Source organism: Pundamilia nyererei, unplaced genomic scaffold, assembly GCF_000239375.1.
Source record: "Pundamilia nyererei isolate P.nyererei 1_Seehausen unplaced genomic scaffold, PunNye1.0 scaffold00033, whole genome shotgun sequence".
NCBI lineage: Eukaryota > Metazoa > Chordata > Actinopteri > Cichliformes > Cichlidae > Pundamilia > Pundamilia nyererei.
The window spans coordinates 750514-769575 of record NW_005187434.1 but is presented as its reverse complement, the minus strand read 5'-3'; the positions used below and the strand labels follow the sequence as shown (position 1 = coordinate 769575).

The 19062-nt window shown below is 43.5% G+C and overlaps 1 protein-coding gene across 3 annotated transcripts; it reads left to right on the top strand.

Moving 5' to 3' along the window:
- Positions 1-51: 51 nt before the first annotated feature.
- Positions 52-19035, top strand: acsl2 (acyl-CoA synthetase long chain family member 2). 3 transcript variants are annotated; one of them, XM_013909946.1, is made up of 21 exons: positions 52-182; positions 10817-10880; positions 11415-11653; positions 11747-11861; positions 12018-12082; positions 12188-12289; positions 12842-12941; positions 14300-14478; positions 14589-14621; positions 14813-14864; positions 15022-15095; positions 15397-15474; positions 15563-15697; positions 16377-16511; positions 17066-17234; positions 17321-17409; positions 17492-17608; positions 17679-17822; positions 17911-18012; positions 18104-18175; positions 18261-19035. In XM_013909946.1, exons 3-21 carry the CDS (start codon positions 11417-11419, stop codon positions 18399-18401), a joined length of 2139 nt encoding a protein of 712 aa, XP_013765400.1. In that variant the 5' UTR covers positions 52-182; positions 10817-10880; positions 11415-11416; the 3' UTR covers positions 18402-19035. The 3 variants fall into 3 exon arrangements, with proteins under 3 accessions (XP_013765400.1, XP_013765401.1, XP_005729448.1); XM_013909947.1 differs by having other exon boundaries at positions 10805-10880; XM_005729391.1 differs by lacking the exon at positions 10817-10880.
- Positions 19036-19062: the final 27 nt, after the last annotated feature.

The following is a 19062-nucleotide window of genomic DNA, read 5'->3' as shown; positions in this document are numbered from 1 at the left end:
TTTCCTTTAAAGTCAGTGTGTTTGTATACAGTGTTTGAGCGCAGTCCTTTATTTTGAAGATTTGGACCGGAAACACAGGTTAATTGCGTTTAGCTGGACTGGTGGGCAAATTTCTGTGGACCTGAGGCAGGATTAAGTGAGGCTCTCAGTCAACGACCGTTTGGAAACCTGCGTTCACTCTGGTAAGTCTCTGTCAGAGTCTCTTTCTTCGGTAGTTTGTATTCAGACGTCTCAGCTCGATAAAGAAGCACAAAGCTAAACTGAGCAGGCTTAGACTGTGAAAAAAAGAAAGAAACTAAGTTTGGCTGCAGCACGCCGAGTTCCCATGCTGCCGAGCTGATAGTTGCAGATTTTGGAGGAATGTGAACAGGAATCAACCTGTTAACTTGTGAAAAGTTTTACGCAAGCAAAGAAAGATTTCTTTGAAAGTGATTCGAGGCAGCAGGAAAAATGTGCATCTGGTAAAAACATTTTTCTTAAACTTTTGTGTACTCCGTTAAAAACAAGCAAAAATGAAACATTTATGTACGTAAATCAAGTTGCATTTAAATACTGAACACCTGTGTTTTTGCATGGGTTAAATATTAATAACTGAATATAGCATATAAGCTGTGAGCTGATTGGGAGTTTGTTTGAATGTATTGTGGATGTGAGAACAAGATCATCTTCTCCCATAAAAATTCACCAGCAGTTTACTCTTAATGCATTCCCAACATAGTTCAGATACACAGGTTATGTGAAATGAAATGGTGACAAACCAGAAAAATAATAATAATCGATTGGCATGGCCTTTTGTCGACTGAAAATGAAACCAGGGCTGTTCTGAGTGATTCCTTCCACCCAGTAATGAACAGCTTCTCCCAATCGGCGTGGTTTCTTTTTCATTCATAAGGGGGTCACTGAATGCTTTTGAGTACGCATGTGATTACAGTCACATGCTCTGACCTTTGCAAATCACTAGATCGCAACTGAAGTCAACACCCGTTGGACCCAGGTGTTGGTGTTCACCACCACTATTATCAAAACACCAGATGAAGGAAAGTGTCCCTCAAGTACACTTTCAAATACTTAGAGAATCAGTGCCGAGAAGCATGGAGGTCCAACTCCTTAATAAGATGCTTTATGCTGTTTTTCTTCTTTAATTTTCACTTTATAGCTTACTTAAAGCGCCAAATATATTATTGATACTCACTTGACAGTTTTTGGGGTTGGTGCGGCGGTTAGCACTGTTGCCTCACGGCAACAAGGTCTTGGTTTCAAGTCAACCCTTGGGCCTCTCTGTGTGGGCTCTCTCTGGGTACTCAGTCTTGCTCCAAACAGTCCGGACAGGTGTATGTCAGCTTACTTGGTTACTAAATCACCTGTATGCGTGAACGGTTTTCTGTCTCTGAATTAGCCTTGCAGTAGATTGACAGTTTCTCCAGGGTGTGTCCTGCCCCCTGCCCTGTGACAGCCAGGAAAGACTCCAGTCCCATCTGCAGCCCAGAATTGGATAAGTGGAAGATGTTGGCATGTTATGTTTTGTTTTTAAATTAATTAACATATTTCCAGCATGGTGATAAAACAAAAACTGAAACTAAATCAACACATCATTCAGTCATTAACATAAGATTTTAAAGTCGCACACGTGGAACCCTTTCTCATTTATTGGGGGAAAAAAAAGAGTTCATATTATATGGCAAAACCACTCCAAAAACATGTCACTGTTTATCTGTGCGATTCAGTGGTGGTAGGGTAATGTTCTAAAGACGTGCAGCATGTTCTTTTTTTCCTGTACCATCAGTTAATGATTCCAGATGTTTCCAACATTGTATTCCCCAAATCCAGTCTTACTGCCACAACTGTGATTTTTTTTTTTTTCCTTTTCCTTCCCCACACTGAAAAATGTGAAGCTCCTCTAAGGAATATAAAAATAGTTTTTATAATTTTTCATCAATGGACTCAATGATCAGCACAACCTGAAAGCGACGTCCTGGTATATTAAGAGTGCTGTGATTTCCACAAAGCAAACATTATATCACATTTTACATCTGTTTACTATCAGAAGCCTATCCCAGCAGCACCCACTGGGTAAGAGGCAGGACAGGTCATCTGCCTGTCAGAGAAACCTCTCAAATGCAATCGCATGGAAAAAAAAAATGACGCGCTTGCTAACTTTAGAGTCTAGATTGAAGTGGAACTCGCAGAAGGAAAAGTCAATTGTCGTTGAAGACACTGCTGTAATCAAGCACAGGTCACCTGTCAGAGATGAGGAAGCCTGAATGAGTCCGCAGGAAGTGCCATATTCTTTAGAACAAGAGCACTCAATAAAGACGCTGCTTACATTTGCATAAATCAATTTAGTACAGACACTGTTATTTTTTAAGTAGTTTCTTCGTCCTTGCATTCTGCATGCCACTTTACATGAACCTTTTTGCTTTATTTTATCTACATGATCTGTATTAAAAGGCCAGTGTTGGGGATAATGTATATATATGTAGAGGGTTTGTTTTGCTGCTAAACTTGCCCAAACTTTACAGGCTATATGTGGAAAATGTAAGTGAGGTACAGAAAAAAGGGGGCTGCTGTGAATTTTGTCTGTGGTCCAAGTTGAGGATAATTACAGTTGGAGTGAGTTTCAGCCCTAATTGTAGGTTTTCTGCCATTTTTGTTGTGTAAAATCACAGCCGCTGTTCATTTCCACACGTTACATCTGCTTTTGTTTTAAATCATACTTCTAATACTTGCGTGTTGAGATATTCGGAGGCAACGTGTTTGGAGTTGTCCATATGGCCTCCTGCCATCTGTTTTGTGTGTATTTGACAGTTACAGTGTTGAATGTGTCACCTGACGTTTGTAGTCAACCATTAAGAATTAACAAATACACCGGCTCAGTCAGACGTGAGCTTTGACAGCATGTTGACGTTTGAACCTGGCGCTGCTTAGTTACCTGAAACCAGAAACGTCTGCAAAAGAATGCACAACTGTAGCTTTGTTTTCGAGAATCTCCGCTTGGGTTTAAGTGAATTCGAGACCCTGGGAGACTCCTGACCGCCTTGAGGAAAGTGGTGTTTTCTGCATCCCGGATATGTGGTCTTTCTCGCTTCCTGCTACAAGAGAAACGTCATTGGGACTGAGCGTGCATGTGTCTGTTCTTCATGCTTTGTTTAGGAATCACAGCCAGAAAACACCCGTGCGTTTCATTCTTTCTCCCCCCCCACCCCACGCTTGCCTGGCCAGCCTCACGTGTCCATCTTGCAGTCCTCTCTCTTCGGGTCCCCTCCAACCAGAACTCTCTCCTCCCTGGGCACATGGAGCGTGTGCAGACTACACCGGTCTTCTGGTGCTGGCACAAAATGCTGTGGCCTGTCTCCCAGCTATAAAAACCTTCCCCCTCTTGCTTTGTGCCACCTCCTGTAGTTTTCTGGGTCAGGGGGGAGCATTCCCCAGCATTGCTCCCGTCACCACAGAAAAGTTCTTAAAGCTACTATACAGAGCTCTTTTTACATTCTGTGTGATGCACAGAGCCAAATCGTTATCCGATGTTTCATGTGACAACACGAACGAGGAAAGGAGACGGCAGCTTAAGCATCTCGAGCATTTCTGCCTACTTGTCTAATGCAGAGGAAACTGTGCATGTATGTTAAATAAGTCTTTGGCTGCTCTATAAAATCATTTACAGCCACCACAACCGATCTGAACAGCAGCAAATTCAATTCCACTCTTTCAAGCTCTTTGTTTATACTTGCGAGCTTTACTTAACTGTGCCGGTGATGTTGCCAAAATACATTCATGAATCCCGACAGCTTACGGCTGCTTCCTACAACACTGAAAGCATATTAAAAGCTTGTGATAAAGCCAGGTTTTGCAGTAGTTCACCTGAACTCTAAAAACCACTCTTCCATACGCTTACATTTCCGCCCTTTTGCCAAGAGTAAGACTTTTACTGTTGTTAACAAATAAATTGTACAGATAAAAGTTTTGCTGGGATTTTGTGGGGATGGTGCAGTGGAGGGACGGCACAGCAAGAAGATCCTGGGTCTGAAATTAGTCTGTCACCTTTCTCTGCGGACTTTCTGTGTTCTTCCTGTGTCAGCTTTAATGATGGATGATTACTTACATTGTGGGCTGTGGGGAAAAAACTGTATGGCGTTAGGTTAACTGGTGATTATAAACTGGCTGTAGGTGTGAATCTGGGTGTCAATGTGTGTTAGTGGTGTGAGCAACCTGTCCAGGCTCTCCTGCACAACATTGAATTGGATAAACAGAAGAAAATAGATGCATGTTATTTGGTTTTCTTGGTAAAACATGGACTGATTATTCAATTTTTATTTTTATTTTTTTTTTAAACTTGTGATCCTCTTTATTACTTTTATTTCATCCCAGGACCCACATGTGTTACTGGAGTCAAAATTTATGCACAAATTTGACTTGCAAAGAAAGCACACCAGGAAATGCATCTACAAAAAAACTCCTGGAGGAAAAACTACACAATTTTCATCACAGAAGTTTAATTGAGGCTCAGTTGTGTTTGAGAGCATCTTGCTGAAGTCAGTGGGAAGCTCTTCCAGTTTCACTGTGTTCAGGGAAAAGCTTTTGGTCTTGCATCACGTTGCTTCAAGCCCGATCGCCTCTCTGCAAGTTGTTTCTTTGTTGCTGCTGATTTAGAGACTCCAGTAGGGTGTCATCTGGAAACCTAATGTTACAGCTGCAGTGCAGCATAAAACACACTGCCCCGGAGAGTGCTGGTGCTCATTCTAGACCTGCAGTCGTGGCTGCATAGTCCAGATGTTTGTCTGGCCCAGCTCCGCAGTCAGGTGCTGTAGGATGTTGGAGGGCTGAGCTATATTAGGTGATAGCAGCAACAATGAAATGTTTTCAGACTGTGCAGGGCACGCTGCGCTGTCCCACGGCTCATGCAGACTTGGGTCCTATTGCAGTGTTCAGCCTCTGAAAATGTTACAAGTCAGTACAGGGTCTATTCTTCTTCTCTTCTTATCCTCTGATCTCAGCAGTGACATGAATCTTTAGCAGTGTCTGCTGTGGCTCCTCGATCTTTCAAGCTTACAATAATTCATAACCCCACCATGCTGTTTTAAATGTTTTTTTTTTTTTTTTACCACCTGCCCGGGAACATTTTCCCATGACACCCCATTAGTTTGATGGCAGTTGAAATGTTTGACGGTTATAAAGGAACATTGACGAGGTTGTAATTATTGACTACATGCCAGATTTGACTCAAAACCGGTTTTTGGTTGTTTTTTGGGGGGGTTATGTCTGTAATTTCAACATGCTGCGTTCCACTCATGTGTTTGTCATACTTCTGTTAGTGAATAGCTCTTGGTTATGTCTCCACTTGTGAGCGAGAGTAAACATGCACGGACATGGCGACATGCCTGTCGTCTCCACTTGAACCTTTTTTTTTTTTTTTTGTGTGTTGCATTTTGGCATATACTCCACATACGGATGCCTTTACTTACACCAAATATAGTTTCGATCCGCTGTGACTGTTCAAACATCACAGCACTTACTGTATGAACTGTGGGCACGTCTGTCACGAGTGCCCTGCTGCGATAGCAGCTCTCCGAATGACAATGTAGCCAAAAGCGCACTCTCCCTGCAGGAACTGGCACAGAATGAAGGTGCGTTTGTTTTCCTTCAGTATATTTTCACATGTGTTTGCCATTCCTTTTGTCTCCTGTCTTCTTGGGAGTAAGAGCTGGAAGCACAATGGTTCTTGTCTGGGACTTGACAATAGCCATAATGAATGGGAGTGAGAGAGAAGGGAGGGCCAGGGAGAGAGAAAGACAGAAAGGGGCCACAGGAAGCTCTCTTCACACCACACTGTCATTTTTTTCCTTTTTTTTTTTGATGTCACGTTTCATAAAGCTCTTTGTTTTCAATTTATTTACCTAGTGAAAGGACTCGAGGGGCTCACCAGCTGCTCTGTGACTTCAGCAGGTGTAAAGAGGGAAGTGAACAGCTTTAGTTCACATAAATTGATGCTTAAAGCAGATTAGAAATCCTCCTGAGGACGAGTGTGGCATTGCTTTGCCCGTGCAGGCTAGGGAAGCGGCGCAGCATCAGCTCCGGTTAAACAGGAGGGAAGGGGAAGCTACCCTCTCCAATTGGGCACTGGGGGAGAAAATGGGTGAGAGGTTGAGGAGCGTTCAGGGAGGGGGGAGCAAATGTGGGAAAGGGGAGGTTTATTCAGAGAGGTGAATTCCTTGTGTGGTAGAAGATGAAGTGGTTTGCTTGAGGGGATGAAATTAGCAGTTTCAGGGAGAAGTCTGGTCTTGCACTTTGGGGTGTGTGTGTGTGTGTGTGTGTCATTTTCCCCTCCCTGTGTCTCCCTGATTCATTCAGTTCTGATATGAACAATGAAGTCTTTGGCAGAGAACCATTAGGGGTGGACCCAGCCGGTCCTCCCTCCTCACCCCATCTCGCCACCAGCCCCCGTTGCTACTGTACACACCCTGAGTCTCTCTTTCTCTCTGGCGAATGAAAGGGTGGCAGAACATGACTGAGAGTAACCTCGGTGCCTGTTTCTTTTAAGCCAATCGTTATTACTTCCTGGTGTCTCTCTACCCCCCCCCACCCCCACCACTCTCTCTCCTGTATAGACCCAGAGTCTTTTCTTCTCTTCTCTCTCTCAGCTGTGCCAAACCTGTGGTCCGCTGTGGCTGGGCCTTTTAAACCGGGCTCTTCAGGCTGGATTATTGTGTTTCAGAAGTGGAATGATATTTTTTTTTCTTTCTCTCGTATTTTCTTTTTTCTTTAGTATGTGGATAAACAGGGTGTAGGGGGACAGATATGTAAACATCCACTAGAGTTGTCAGGATACTAGACTTGATACTCACACCCAGGAAAAAAACTCGATTTATTCAATTAATTTTTCCCTAAATAAATATTCAATATTAAGTATAAAGGTTAAGTGTAGAGATTTTATCCATTTTTAAAATTACTTAGATAATTTCATTACAAATTGTGAAGGTAATAAATACATACACACACACACACACACACACACAGGTTTAAATGTTAAGCTAATTTCTTCAAGTCAGAGAATGGTGCATATAAATTAATTTTTACTTGATGCATAAAGTTAAAAGATTAAAACTGATAAAACAAGTTTAAAAAAAAGACTTTTCCATTTGATTACATTTTGTATGATGGATTATGCAGAAAAGGTAGAATTGGGCTGAAAGATCTATCGCTTTATCACCTATTCAGGTTGTAAATTGTTTTTAAAAAGTAACTAAGTAATTAATTACTTTTGAAAATAAGTAATCAGTAAAGTAACGGGATTACTGTTGGGGGGGAAGTAATTAGTTACTGATTACTTTTTTCAAGTAACTTGACCAACACTGGCAGCCTCTCTTGTACAGCGTTCCCACTGCATCCCTTTACCATGTCTTCTGTCTGATTCGGCTGCTCTGCTCTGGATTTCGCTCTGTATTTGCTCGGATTAGTTCTCCACACTGGACTCTGTTTGGTTCAGCTACCCTTCCCCCGCTGCTCTGCACAACCAGAAACCCACCTGGTTGTCCATTTGTCCGTAATCTGCTCTGCTCAGTATTCAATCTGCAATTTGTTCAGCCTGCAACAATGATTCATATTTATCTAACTGCAGACTGCTAGCTGCTACGTTAATGATAACAGGTGGCTAATGGTAATTTCTAGTCATTTCTGATAGCGAAACAGCTAATGTTAACATTGTTGAAACAGTAGCTTTACCGACCTCTGAAATTCCTCCTAAAATGTTGTTCAGTGTTGCAAACCTGAACTGCTTCAGCGGTTAGTGAGAGGAGCTGTGTCTCTCGGTCTGACTGCACATGTGCTGTGAAGTTGTTTTAGCCACGGAGGGCAAAGTCGGCACTGTTTACATTGGTACTGTTGCAAATGAGAAGGATGCATCTGCAGTTGAATAACTTGTAGGTAAATGAATGTACTCCTTGTATTGCGTTCTTCCCATATAAAGCATAGGGACGCAGAGCTAGATCTGGCTTTTGTTTTTACTAGAGGTGGGAATCCCTAAACACCCCATGATATGATACTGTCTCAAAATGGACTATAAGATATTGTTGAAATTTTAAACATTTTGCTATATGCATTGCAATAACATAAACCTAGCACAAAAATTAAGGAAATTTGTGTTTTCGTAATTTCTTTGTTGTAACCATGCTCCTTTACAATAAATCCTATACCCTTGGAAAGCCTGTTTATTTCCCTGAAATGGTGCCACGTTTGTAAGGAAAATGTGTTGGGGGTTGAGCAGCAGAGTTGACTATGTGGTTTGCGCCCATGAAAATTTGCTAAATCTTCTTTGCCAAACGGCTTATTGTCCTATTCAGGCTTGTTTGATGCCTTCTTATTTGATTGGATGATGAAAGTCTGAAGAGCATGTAGAAGACTCATACACACTCAGAATAACCTGGCACCACCACCTCATGCTGGTCCCCAGCTTGGTCACATACTCATGTGGGACAGCATCCTATTCTTAAACCAGTGTTTGTCACAAGTTAGCCAGTGTGATTGTGTTGGTCAGTCTGGCACGAACAGCGGACCCACGCTGATCCCAAATGTGTTCAGTGGGGTTGAGATCAGGACTGCAGGCAGCCCTTCCAAATTCTGGAGGTAGTCTCTGATAAACCATCTTAGAAGATGTCGTTATCATCTTGTCAGGTTGGACAAAGAGTGTGGAGATATGGGAATGCCACTAGTTGCAGAATCTCATCCTCATTTCTCTGCATTGAGATTGCCTCCAATGATGACAAGCCTTGCTTAGTTTTTTTTCCCAAGTGAGGCAGATGCCACCCCACACCATCACACTGCCTCCACCAAAAGCTGTTACGGTATCGGTGCAGCAATCGGAATAGTGTTCTCTGTGTCATATCCGCACTTTGGACCTATGATCCGTATGGCATAGGCAGAATCTGGACTCGTCACTGAACAGAACGTTCCTCCACATGTTGCCGTCACCAGCGCAAACTGGCCTGATGGTGAGGGGCTGTCATGGCAGGCCTTCTGGCAGCCCTATGAGACCAGAGATTGTCTGTGTGCAGTTTGTTCCAGATTGTGTGGGTAGTGAGCCGTCGGCCATATTGTCCTGCAAACCTCGACTGCAAATCTGTAGAAGACTGCCCTTAGTTCCTAAGTGCTGACAGGGTGAGGAAACGCTCTTGTTGTGTCATCTTCTCTTAGGACGCCCACTTCCTAGCCTGAATCTGACATCCCTTATATGGAACTTGGCCTTCAATTTGGAGATGGTGCTAGGGCTCACGCCAAATAATGCAGTTTAAGATATAAAAAGGAACTGTGTTTAGAAAACATTGTAACTTTTATAAATCCCCCATAAAACTAACCACACATATGAGCACTATTTAGGGATTGGACTCATGTGCTATTTCCCGTTTAGTGAATCTGGCCCCAAAACTGGTCGTGAGCGTACAACAACTTCAAGCTCTAGACAACTATTTATCCACCACGAGTTGCAATCAATCACAAATGTGATGAATTTCAGTACAGTCCCCAGGTAGCCACTGAGGTTTTTGTAGATGTTGGAGGCTGCTGTCCTATTTTTACTTGTCACTCAGCTATTAGTTTGCTCTGAATTACGAGATGGTGTTCTCGAGCTAAGTGCGTCCAGTGTGCATCAGATTGGCCCACAGACTTGTAGTAGTCTGAGTATTTTATAAAATATCGATACAATATTGCCTCGCAAAATATTGCAATACTATGCAATATTGATGGGGTATTTTTCTACCTCTAGTTTGAACAGATAAACGTAGCTCTCAACTGACTGTAGTTTTGATCAAGTTCAAAGTCCAGGTCAATACAGAAAAGTCCTGTTATTGCATCTACATTCGCAAAAATTAGTCAGCATAGATAAGGATGTGCTTACAGTTCTCCATCACACCAAGAGCTTCAGAAGCATGACTAGTCTCACATGCAACTGGCACGTCTTGTCAGTGCACCACCTGAAGATTTTTCCACTTTTGCTGGGCTGTAATTGCACCACAAATGAGCTGTATAAATTCAGAGTGCAGCAGGCTTTTAAAGAGGGCCATTTTTGAATTCATCTGCAGTGCTGCTGCACATCGCCATCATCACACTGATCATTCTTGATGATGTGACCCAAATCTCTTATTAAATCCAGCACGCTGTTTGCCAAATGGAGTGAAGGGAAAATGTTGCTTTGCCTCTTTCTTGGTTAAAGTGATTTTGAAAGCCCTGAAAAGTCTACGGGGACACGTGGAGTTTAGCACAAAGTGCCACCCGACCATGAACTGAGCCTCCAACCACGTTGGTTTTACAATCATAAGAATGTATTTAGAATTAAAGCATTAAAGTAAATAAAAGGGAATAATAAGGAAGGAAGCAAACTGACCTCAGGGTGTTCAAGGACAAAAACAATAAAACAAACCCCCCCCCCCACTCTTGATAGAAAGCAAGAAATACCCCACTAAGCTCTAAGTTGGAATGAAAGTACAACACCTAAGCTCCCTGGCTGGCCACAAAACAGGAGAAAATGTGCATAAATTGCAGAAAGCCCTTAAAAAGCTTCCACTAACATGCAAAGACACACAGGCCCCACGAGTTTGCCTCTTTCAGCTCCCAAGATCACTGTAGTGCTGTGTTTTTTGGTGTTTTTTTTGTGCTTAATCCAGCAACCACACATCTCAGGGCTCACCAGCCAAACAGCATGGAGGTCTTGCTGCTGGAGCGACATGTGTAGTTTCACAAATGAGCAGAATAGAATAGAATAGAATAGAATAGCCTTTTATTGTCATTTCACATGTAAAATGAAATCGTGGATGATCAGCGTGTTGTTCAGGTGTGGAAGACCTGGAGCAGAGGGTGAGGGAGAGAGCAGCTCTCGTTCTGGAAGAGGCCAAAAGGTCAGTGAACATGGCGGCGATCATGACTATTATCTTTTTTTCGTTTTCTTTTTTTAGAGGTGAATTCAGTCTCATACTGCACTGTAAAAAAGAGCACACTCTGAGCAGACACTGGAAGCCAGGTAATCTTTGGAGCCATAAATCAAAGAAATTGGAAAAAAATCTGGTCTGTGAGGAAGAAAATGAGGTGCTAACTTTGGCCTTGGGATTTTTAAATTCCTTTTTTTTTTTTTTTTATTGTTTTTGCAGCTTTATGTAAACAGATTAATCATTAGTAAAAAAAAAAATCAAAAGTAAGCAAAGACAACAAAGCTCTGCATCAAATTTATCAGATACACATCAAGTTTAAAAAGAGAAAAAAAGAAGCAGAATGCACACAGAAAACAATAAAAAAAACCTTCAGTGTTAGTCTGCTACTCTATATGCTTGTTGTTGTTTTAAAGTAGCAGCAGAGTTAACATCTGTCCCTATGCACCATGTAATTTTCTTCCTTTTGACTGCTTATTTTCCCTTTTCTACATCCTGTCTCCTCAGCTATGCATTTCCAGGAGTGGCTGCGGTCGCTTCGCTCCAGCACAGGACTTAAAGGCTCCGAATCGGAGGACTTGTGGAGTCTTCTGCCGTCTCTGCCTCTCTCCTCCTCCTTCTCCCTGTCGCCCTCCTCTGTGCTCGGTTTAGGAGCCTTGGCCTCCATCACAGCGTACTGGCTGGTGACCCGTCCTCGACCCATGCGCCCTCCCTGCGATCTTAAAGCCCAGTCTGTGGCCGTTAACGTGAGTGAGGGACGGCTGTTGCTGGCTTAGGCGTGTGTTAGCGTGCTCTGCATTGCTGCAGGGCTGTCAGTGACAGGGTGGTGTTTATTGCAGGGAGATCCCAGCTGCAGGCGATCGGCGATCCTCAAAGATGACACTCTGCTGGAGTTTTACTATGACGACACCAGGACAGCCTACGACATGTTCCAGAGGGGCCTGATGATCTCAGGTGATGCGCACATTCACACACACTTCATTAAACACGCTCCTCTTGATGGAGAAGTCGGTGTGGAACCGGACAGAGTAGAGGAAAACTGGAAAGTGGATTGATAGCAGAACTATCAGCAGACTTTCTGAGCTGACAGAGCGGTGTTGTGTTCTTCAGGAAGTGGCCCGTGTCTTGGCTTCAGGAAGCCGGGTCAGCCCTACGAGTGGATCTCCTACGCTGAGGTCTGGCATATCGTTACTTCTGTGATTCCTCCCAGTTATCTCAGCACTTCCATGTAATGTGTTTGATCTTTACTGTTTGTTCACTGAGAGCCTCTAATCCTTCAGGTGGCTGAGCAGGCGCAGGTGCTCGGCTCTGGCCTGTTGGCTAAAGGTTGCCAGCCGAATCCGGAGCAGTTTGTTGGGATCTATGCACAAAACAGGCCAGAGGTATGGACCTCCCACTGCTCTGTGGTGTGACAGCTCATCCCACTCTAGTTTGGCTGCCTTTGATCTTAAAAATTTATTAAATAACTCGCATCTCAGTGGAGGTTTTGTGGATGATGATGATTCTACCCTCGGAGCTCAGCATGCCCTTTTAAACACATTTTGAAAATTGAATTTATTATTTTCCTTTCTTCTTCTTCTTCTTTTTCTTTTTTAATCCATCTATTGTGAAATTGTGTTTGGCTTTATTTATATTGCCAGCACAGTGCTAGTGGTGAATGTGCGTCTCCAGGGCAGCTAATATTGGAGAGTGTCTCATTTTATTTTAATACACTTGTCGGACTGGGCAATTATTGCCGTAGTAAAAGACAATTTTCTGCTCTATTAGAGCCCCTAACCCTCTCATTTGACCGATCTACACCTTGAGTGTTGTTTATGTTGTATATGGGTTTATAAATATGAAACGCACCATAAAGTGGATCCCAGTCCCCAAGTCATTCCCAGGTAATGACTTCAGTGTAACAGTGCTGCTTTGTCTCCCTCTGCTGGTTAAAGTGGATCATCTCAGAGCTGGCCTGCTACACCTACTCCATGGCAGTGGTGCCTCTCTATGACACACTGGGACTGGAGGCGATGGTGCATATCCTCAACCTTGGTGAGAAAAGCTTCACATTAAAATACGAAAATGAAAACGTTTCACATGGTGTCAAAGGTGAAGCCTTCATCACATCAGACATACAAACTGCATATGGATATTTTGCCCTTTGATTAAAGAAAATATGGAGAAGGAAGAAGATCATCGTGTACAGAATATGCTATAAATATCAGAAGTACTACAGGCATAAAAATACCCTTTACTAATAAAAGTCCTGCATTAATCATTGTCACTGTTATTACTGAAAAACTGCATAATTCTACCTCTTATAGGCTTTTAACTAGATTTGAACTCTCAAAGAAGAACTTCCCGAACATTTACAAAATGCTGACACAGTAGATCCTGTTGTTTTGCTTTTTTTCCCCTCCTATGTAAATAACTAATAACCAACTAATAACTAAATTAAGCATTTCTATCTAAATGCATAGAAAATATTTCTTCCAGCAGAAGACTGGTACACTGTGGTCACTACAATACTAAGTTAGGCTGTGGGTGGATCGTAAAATTCTGAACCTACAACCTAAATGTAGCAGCAGAAACTGAGACTCTTCAGATTAGGCAATGTTTTTTTTTTTCTGATCTCATTTATCAAAGTTTGGTGAGCTTATGGAAACTGCAGCCCCAGTTTTCCTGCTATTGGCTGACAGGAGTAAAACGCAGTGTGGCCTGTTTTAAGGTGGGCTGTGTGAACGTGCAGCACAGCGTGTTCAGAGCATCTCTTCTATATACGTCGGTTGAAATAGGTGGTTATCGGAGTTGCTCCTGGTTTCCTGTCGGCTCAAAGCAGTCTTGCCTCTCACATCAACATTTTCACCCAGAGAACTACTGCTCGCTGGATATTTTCCACTTTTCCAGACCATTTTCTGTAAACCTTAGAGATGTTTGTGTGGGAAAACCCCAGCAGATCAACACTCAGACCAGCCCATCTGGCACCAGCATCCATGCTGCAAAGTCCTTAATGTCTACGTGGCTACAAACACTGAGCTGCTGCCATAGATGCTTGTGTAAATGAGCAGGTGTACCTTATAAAGTGGCTGAGTGTGTATAAAGATTAAACAAAGCTAGGCTACACCTGATCACTTGAAGTAAAAGTAAACCCGCCTGCTCAGTTTTAGCTGTTCCTGAGCAGCAGTATATGCGTGCGAGTTCAAAGAGGTTTGATTTGTTCTGACAGGAGGAATATTTGAATGTGAAAAATGCGATCATCCTGGCTTCATTAGTTCAAAGTGAGACTGTGTTCGGTAGTCCTTTTGAGACGGGCAGAAGAGCCGAGTGGAAAAACCCCACAGATTTCACACTTTGACGAGAACATTTCTTCACAAACTTTCTGTGTAAGTGTGTGCTCGGTGCTTTTTTAGCGGAGATCTCTGTGGTGATCTGTGACCGGGAGGAGAAGGCGGCATCTCTGCTAGAGAACAAGGAGAACGGCACGACTCCGAAGCTGTCCTGCCTCGTTCTCTTTAACGACTTCAGCCAGGCCTTTGTGGAGAGGGCGAAGAGCTGTGAGGTGGAGGTTTTAAAGCTGGAGCAGCTCATGGTGAGTTGGGGTGGGGGGGGCGTAGCCATTTAAATGTAGCCCCTTTTAATCGACTCATCGTTGCTGATGTGCAAATTGATACGAGCAACTCCTCTTTGTCCACATCTTAGGACATCGGTAGGAGGAACCTCAAAGATCCTGTGGTGAGTTTGTCATCTCTCCGAGCTGCTCACGTAAAAGGCTGATCTCCCCCTTCCTAAACACTGGCATGACAGCTCTGTCGTCGCTCCTGTCCAATAGGATATCATTAACACTCACTCATAAGCAGGGGCTTAAATTAAGAGCGGAGGAAGTCCGTTGTCATGTTCTCATATTTTATTGCTGCCCTCTGTAGCCGCCCCAGCCTCAGGATCTGGCCGTGGTTTGCTTCACCAGTGGAACCACAGGTACCGTCTGATCTCATAAGCCTCTCCGTAATTATCCTTCACTCACATCATTAGAGAAATGCCCTTCAGTGCCCACTAACAACCACTCTTTATGGCACCGCTGCAGTTTCCTTTGCTGCGCAGGGGCACTGCAATAATGTTTTGTTTATTTACCCAGGGAAGCCCAAGGGAGCCATGATCACCCACGGCAACATCGCCTCCAACACTTCCTCTGTCATTAAGATCCTGGAGGTCTGTCTACACTTCCACCTCGTTGTCTAATTGAGAACAGCCTCACAGCTACCGTCGCTTCCCATTTGCTTGTGTCTGCATGTCTCCAAACTGTCCCCCTCCCCGCTGTGTCTAATGGTATGATTAATTGGGTGTTTGATTGCTCCTGTCGCTGCGAGGTACTTTAACTAATTGCCCCTGTATAAAGATTCTGCCATACAACATGTTTGATTGCCTGCGAGGCTTCGCCGTATGCCGCTGCCTCAACCTAATCTGTCCCCTGTGCTTTTTTTGCTCATTTCATTTCTCGTTTTTCTCTCAGGGCTCGTTTGAGATCCAGCAAGACGACGTGTCGATCTCTTACCTGCCGCTTGCCCACATGTTTGAGAGAATGATTCAGGTAGTTGATCCTCTTCTCACATGCTTTTCTGTCTTTCTTTCCTACTTTTTTGTGCATGAACCCTAAATTAAATCTGTTTCTATTGCAGGTCTCTATGTTCTGCTACGGGGCCCGAGTAGGATTTTACCAGGGGGACATTTCTCTTCTTATGGATGACATTAAAACTCTGAAGCCTACCTTCTTTCCCGTCGTGCCTCGTTTACTCAATCGCATCTATGACAAGGTCAGCAAACGCATTACCCGCTCCTCATTTTCTTTTACAAGGTGCCAAAGTGCAGCAGATCCACCCGTTAGTAAAAATCATTCACCAGTATAGCTCACTGGCATCAGCAGGCAGCCCGGGTGCCGTAAGGCCATTGCATGGGCCTGGGTTTAATCCGTCATGAGGCTATTTTCTGCCTGCCTTCCCACTGTCCTCTCTCCACTGTTGTATTGCAATAAAACTGAAAAGCAAAAAACCCCATAAAATAGACTGATTTAAATCTAGATTGATCTTCCTTTTAAGGTAACGTTCTCGTGCACGTCCTCCAGTGTGACTTGTTCTTTTTTAGATCGCTCCTTGGTGTGGTTAGAAGTCCCGTTAAACCCACAACACTTGCGTGCTCAGTGATGTCAGCACATACCTCAAATTTGCGCAGAGAATTCGCCTCAGTTCTGTTTTATTTATATAGCACAATAGATGTCACGTCAAAGCCCTTTTTAGTTTAAGGCAAAGGCCCTACGACAGAAATACTAAGACTGAGCACTTTGCATATGTAACGAGGGGAAAACGCTCCAAACAGGACTTCTGCTGACTTATCTAAAAATAGCCAATCCAATATTTTTAACCTTGTATTAAGAAGGCGGCCATAATCCTGGGTGTGTTTCTGTTTTTCGTACATTCTCGCCAATTTTTTACATAGATCCTGGGTTCGGTGACCTCACCGTTTCGAAGAGCTCTGCTCAACTACGCTGTGAAAAGAAAGCAGGCGGAGCTCAGCAGCGGGGTTGTACGTAACAACAGCCTGTGGGACAAACTGGTGTTCAACAAGATCCAGGTCAGTGGCTGACAGTGTGGATCATATACTTTCTCAGCCTGTTGGTGCTGTTTACATTCATATGTAGGTTACTCATCCATATGCTTGGCTCTGCAGTGGCCTCCTCTGAAATCAGCCCACAGAACATCTTTTCTTCTCTAAACTTCACTATTAAGTGCCATATTTTCTGAAAATCCCTGACTTTGCAGTTATCCTCGTCTGTGTTTTGTAGCACTTAACACGGTGGTACATGTAGACAAGCAGCCCTGCAAATAATCAACAAATTTGTATCCAAACTTTACAAGAGAGGCACAACTATTCCAGCAATCGGTGCCAAAATCACCCGGAGCATATTGGCCCTGTGGGAGTGTATTGGAGAAGCACGCGTGCAGGCAAACAAGGACTGAAAGATTTTGGCTTGGTGTGATCAATACAGATGGGAAAATATGACCAAGGTTGAATATGATTTAAAATGGGAATGAGCTCGCATCCACAATATGATTGTGTTTGAACTGCTTTGCATAAATGCTTCACCGTAGGAACTCTTATTTTTTTATTTATTTATTTTTTTTCAGGAGAGTTTAGGGGGTAATCTGAGGTTTGCATTGACCGCTTCGGCACCGATCTCCCCAGCAGTGCTGTCCTTCCTCAGAGCCACTCTGGGGTGTCTGATATTTGAGGGTTACGGACAGACTGAGTGCACAGCGGGCTGCACGTTCTCTATGCCAGGAGACTGTAGCACAGGTAGGAAACGCTCTTCTACTGTCAGGTGTTCAGGATGGATGCTGTTGTGGTTTCTCCTGTTAACAGCAGGCGTATGTTTGTGTCAGGTCATGTTGGTGCTCCTTTGCCCTGCGCCATGGTGAAGGTGGTGGACATCCCAGAGATGAATTACTATGCCAAGAACGGAGCGGGGGAGGTCAGCCACGCAAAGATATGAACACACTTTTACCTATCAGCGGATGCTGTGTGGTGACTTCTCAATGCTTTGTCCTGTTAAGATTTGTATTCGCGGCCCCAGCGTGTTCAGAGGCTACCTGAGGGATCCAGAGAAGACTGCTGAAGCCCTGGACAGAGACGGCTGGCTGCACAGCGGGGACGTGGGCCAGTGGCTTACAGTAAGATTAGACACACTAACTAGCCTGTATGAGTCAAGTGAGTTTGTGTTACCACACTTGTTTTTGTCAGAATGGGACCCTGCGCATCATTGATAGAAAAAAGCACATCTTCAAGCTGGCACAAGGAGAATACATCGCTCCGGAGAAGATAGAAAACGTCTACATGCGTTGTGTCCCTGTACTCCAGGTGTTTGTGCATGGAGACAGTTTACAGGTACGGCACATTTTAGCTTTCTTATCCAAAGCGAAGTGTTCTCAGAGGCACGGTTCGATGTTTAATTTTGTCTTGCATTTCTTATCAGTCTTATTTAATAGGGATAGTTGTCCCTGACCCAGAGGTGTTTGTTGACTGGGCCAAGGATCGGGGATTTGTGGGGTCCTACGAGGAGCTGTGCCAAAATCCTGTACGCCTAATTCCTAATTCTGGAATATAACTTTCATCTGATTAAAGTCCTCACAGCAGGATTAAATGGAAACTGGTTCTGTCTTCAACAGGATGTTAAGAAGGCAGTTTTAGAGGACATGAACGCCGTGGGGAGGGAAGCACGGCTGAATTCGTTTGAACAAGTGAGCAAACTCATCGAGGTTCAAACGCACAAGTTACAAAGTGGCTGAACTTAACTGATTTCGATGCTTCACCTTTCTGTCTCAGGTGAAGGACCTTTCCCTGCATCCAGAGATGTTTAGTGTCGCCAACGGCCTTCTCACGCCCACCCTGAAAAGCAGGCGCGCAGACATCCGCAGACACTTTCAGGAACAGATTTCAAGCATGTACAGCAAGAAGGCATACTAACTCGACTCAGTAACTCGCAGACGCGACACCTGTGGGTCAGGGGTGTCCAATAAAGGAACAAAAACGGGACCTAGGAGTGAATATCCTGCAGTGCCTCATCTCAAACCCTACATTTCGTTATATCTGGAATATTATTTTGTTTTCCAGAAATTTGTCATCCACCTGTGACCACATCTCACTCTTAATTCCAAACAAGGAAATTAAGTGAGTGGATCCATATTTGCCTTCCAGTCATTGTCACTAATGAGATTTTACATGGACATTATCATTGTTTAGTTGCATAGAGGAGAAGCACGGACGATATTAGGAAGAACTGATATTAACGCTGATCCTTTTATTTACACTGCACTGTTGCTTTCCCAAGCAAAGATTTTGAAAGGGACTCTTTATGTGCACTTATGGCATTGGTCCTCCTAGACGTTGCATTAACTGTAGGTTCGTATTTTATGGTTGTTGGGTCTTTGCATCACCGTCACATAAGCTTCTGATGAATATGTTTCATCTTAGTGACTACTTCAAACCACTGACTTCACCTCAAGTTAAACAATTAATATGAATGAGCGGTGAATGGGGGGGGGGAAATGATTTGTAAACAGGAATTTACTAATGCCAGTAAATAAAGATTAGTAATTGACGTGTTTGCATCATTCAGTTCATAAAA

Coding starts and splice junctions, on each gene's coding strand:
- acsl2 (XM_005729391.1), top strand. CDS start 11,417: ATGCATTTCCAGGAGTGGCTGCGGTCGCTTCGCTCCAGCACAGGACTT. Junction 12,083..12,187: donor AGTGGATCTCCTACGCTGAG/GTCTGGCATATC, acceptor CTAATCCTTCAG/GTGGCTGAGCAGGCGCAGGT. Junction 12,290..12,841: donor ATGCACAAAACAGGCCAGAG/GTATGGACCTCC, acceptor TGCTGGTTAAAG/TGGATCATCTCAGAGCTGGC.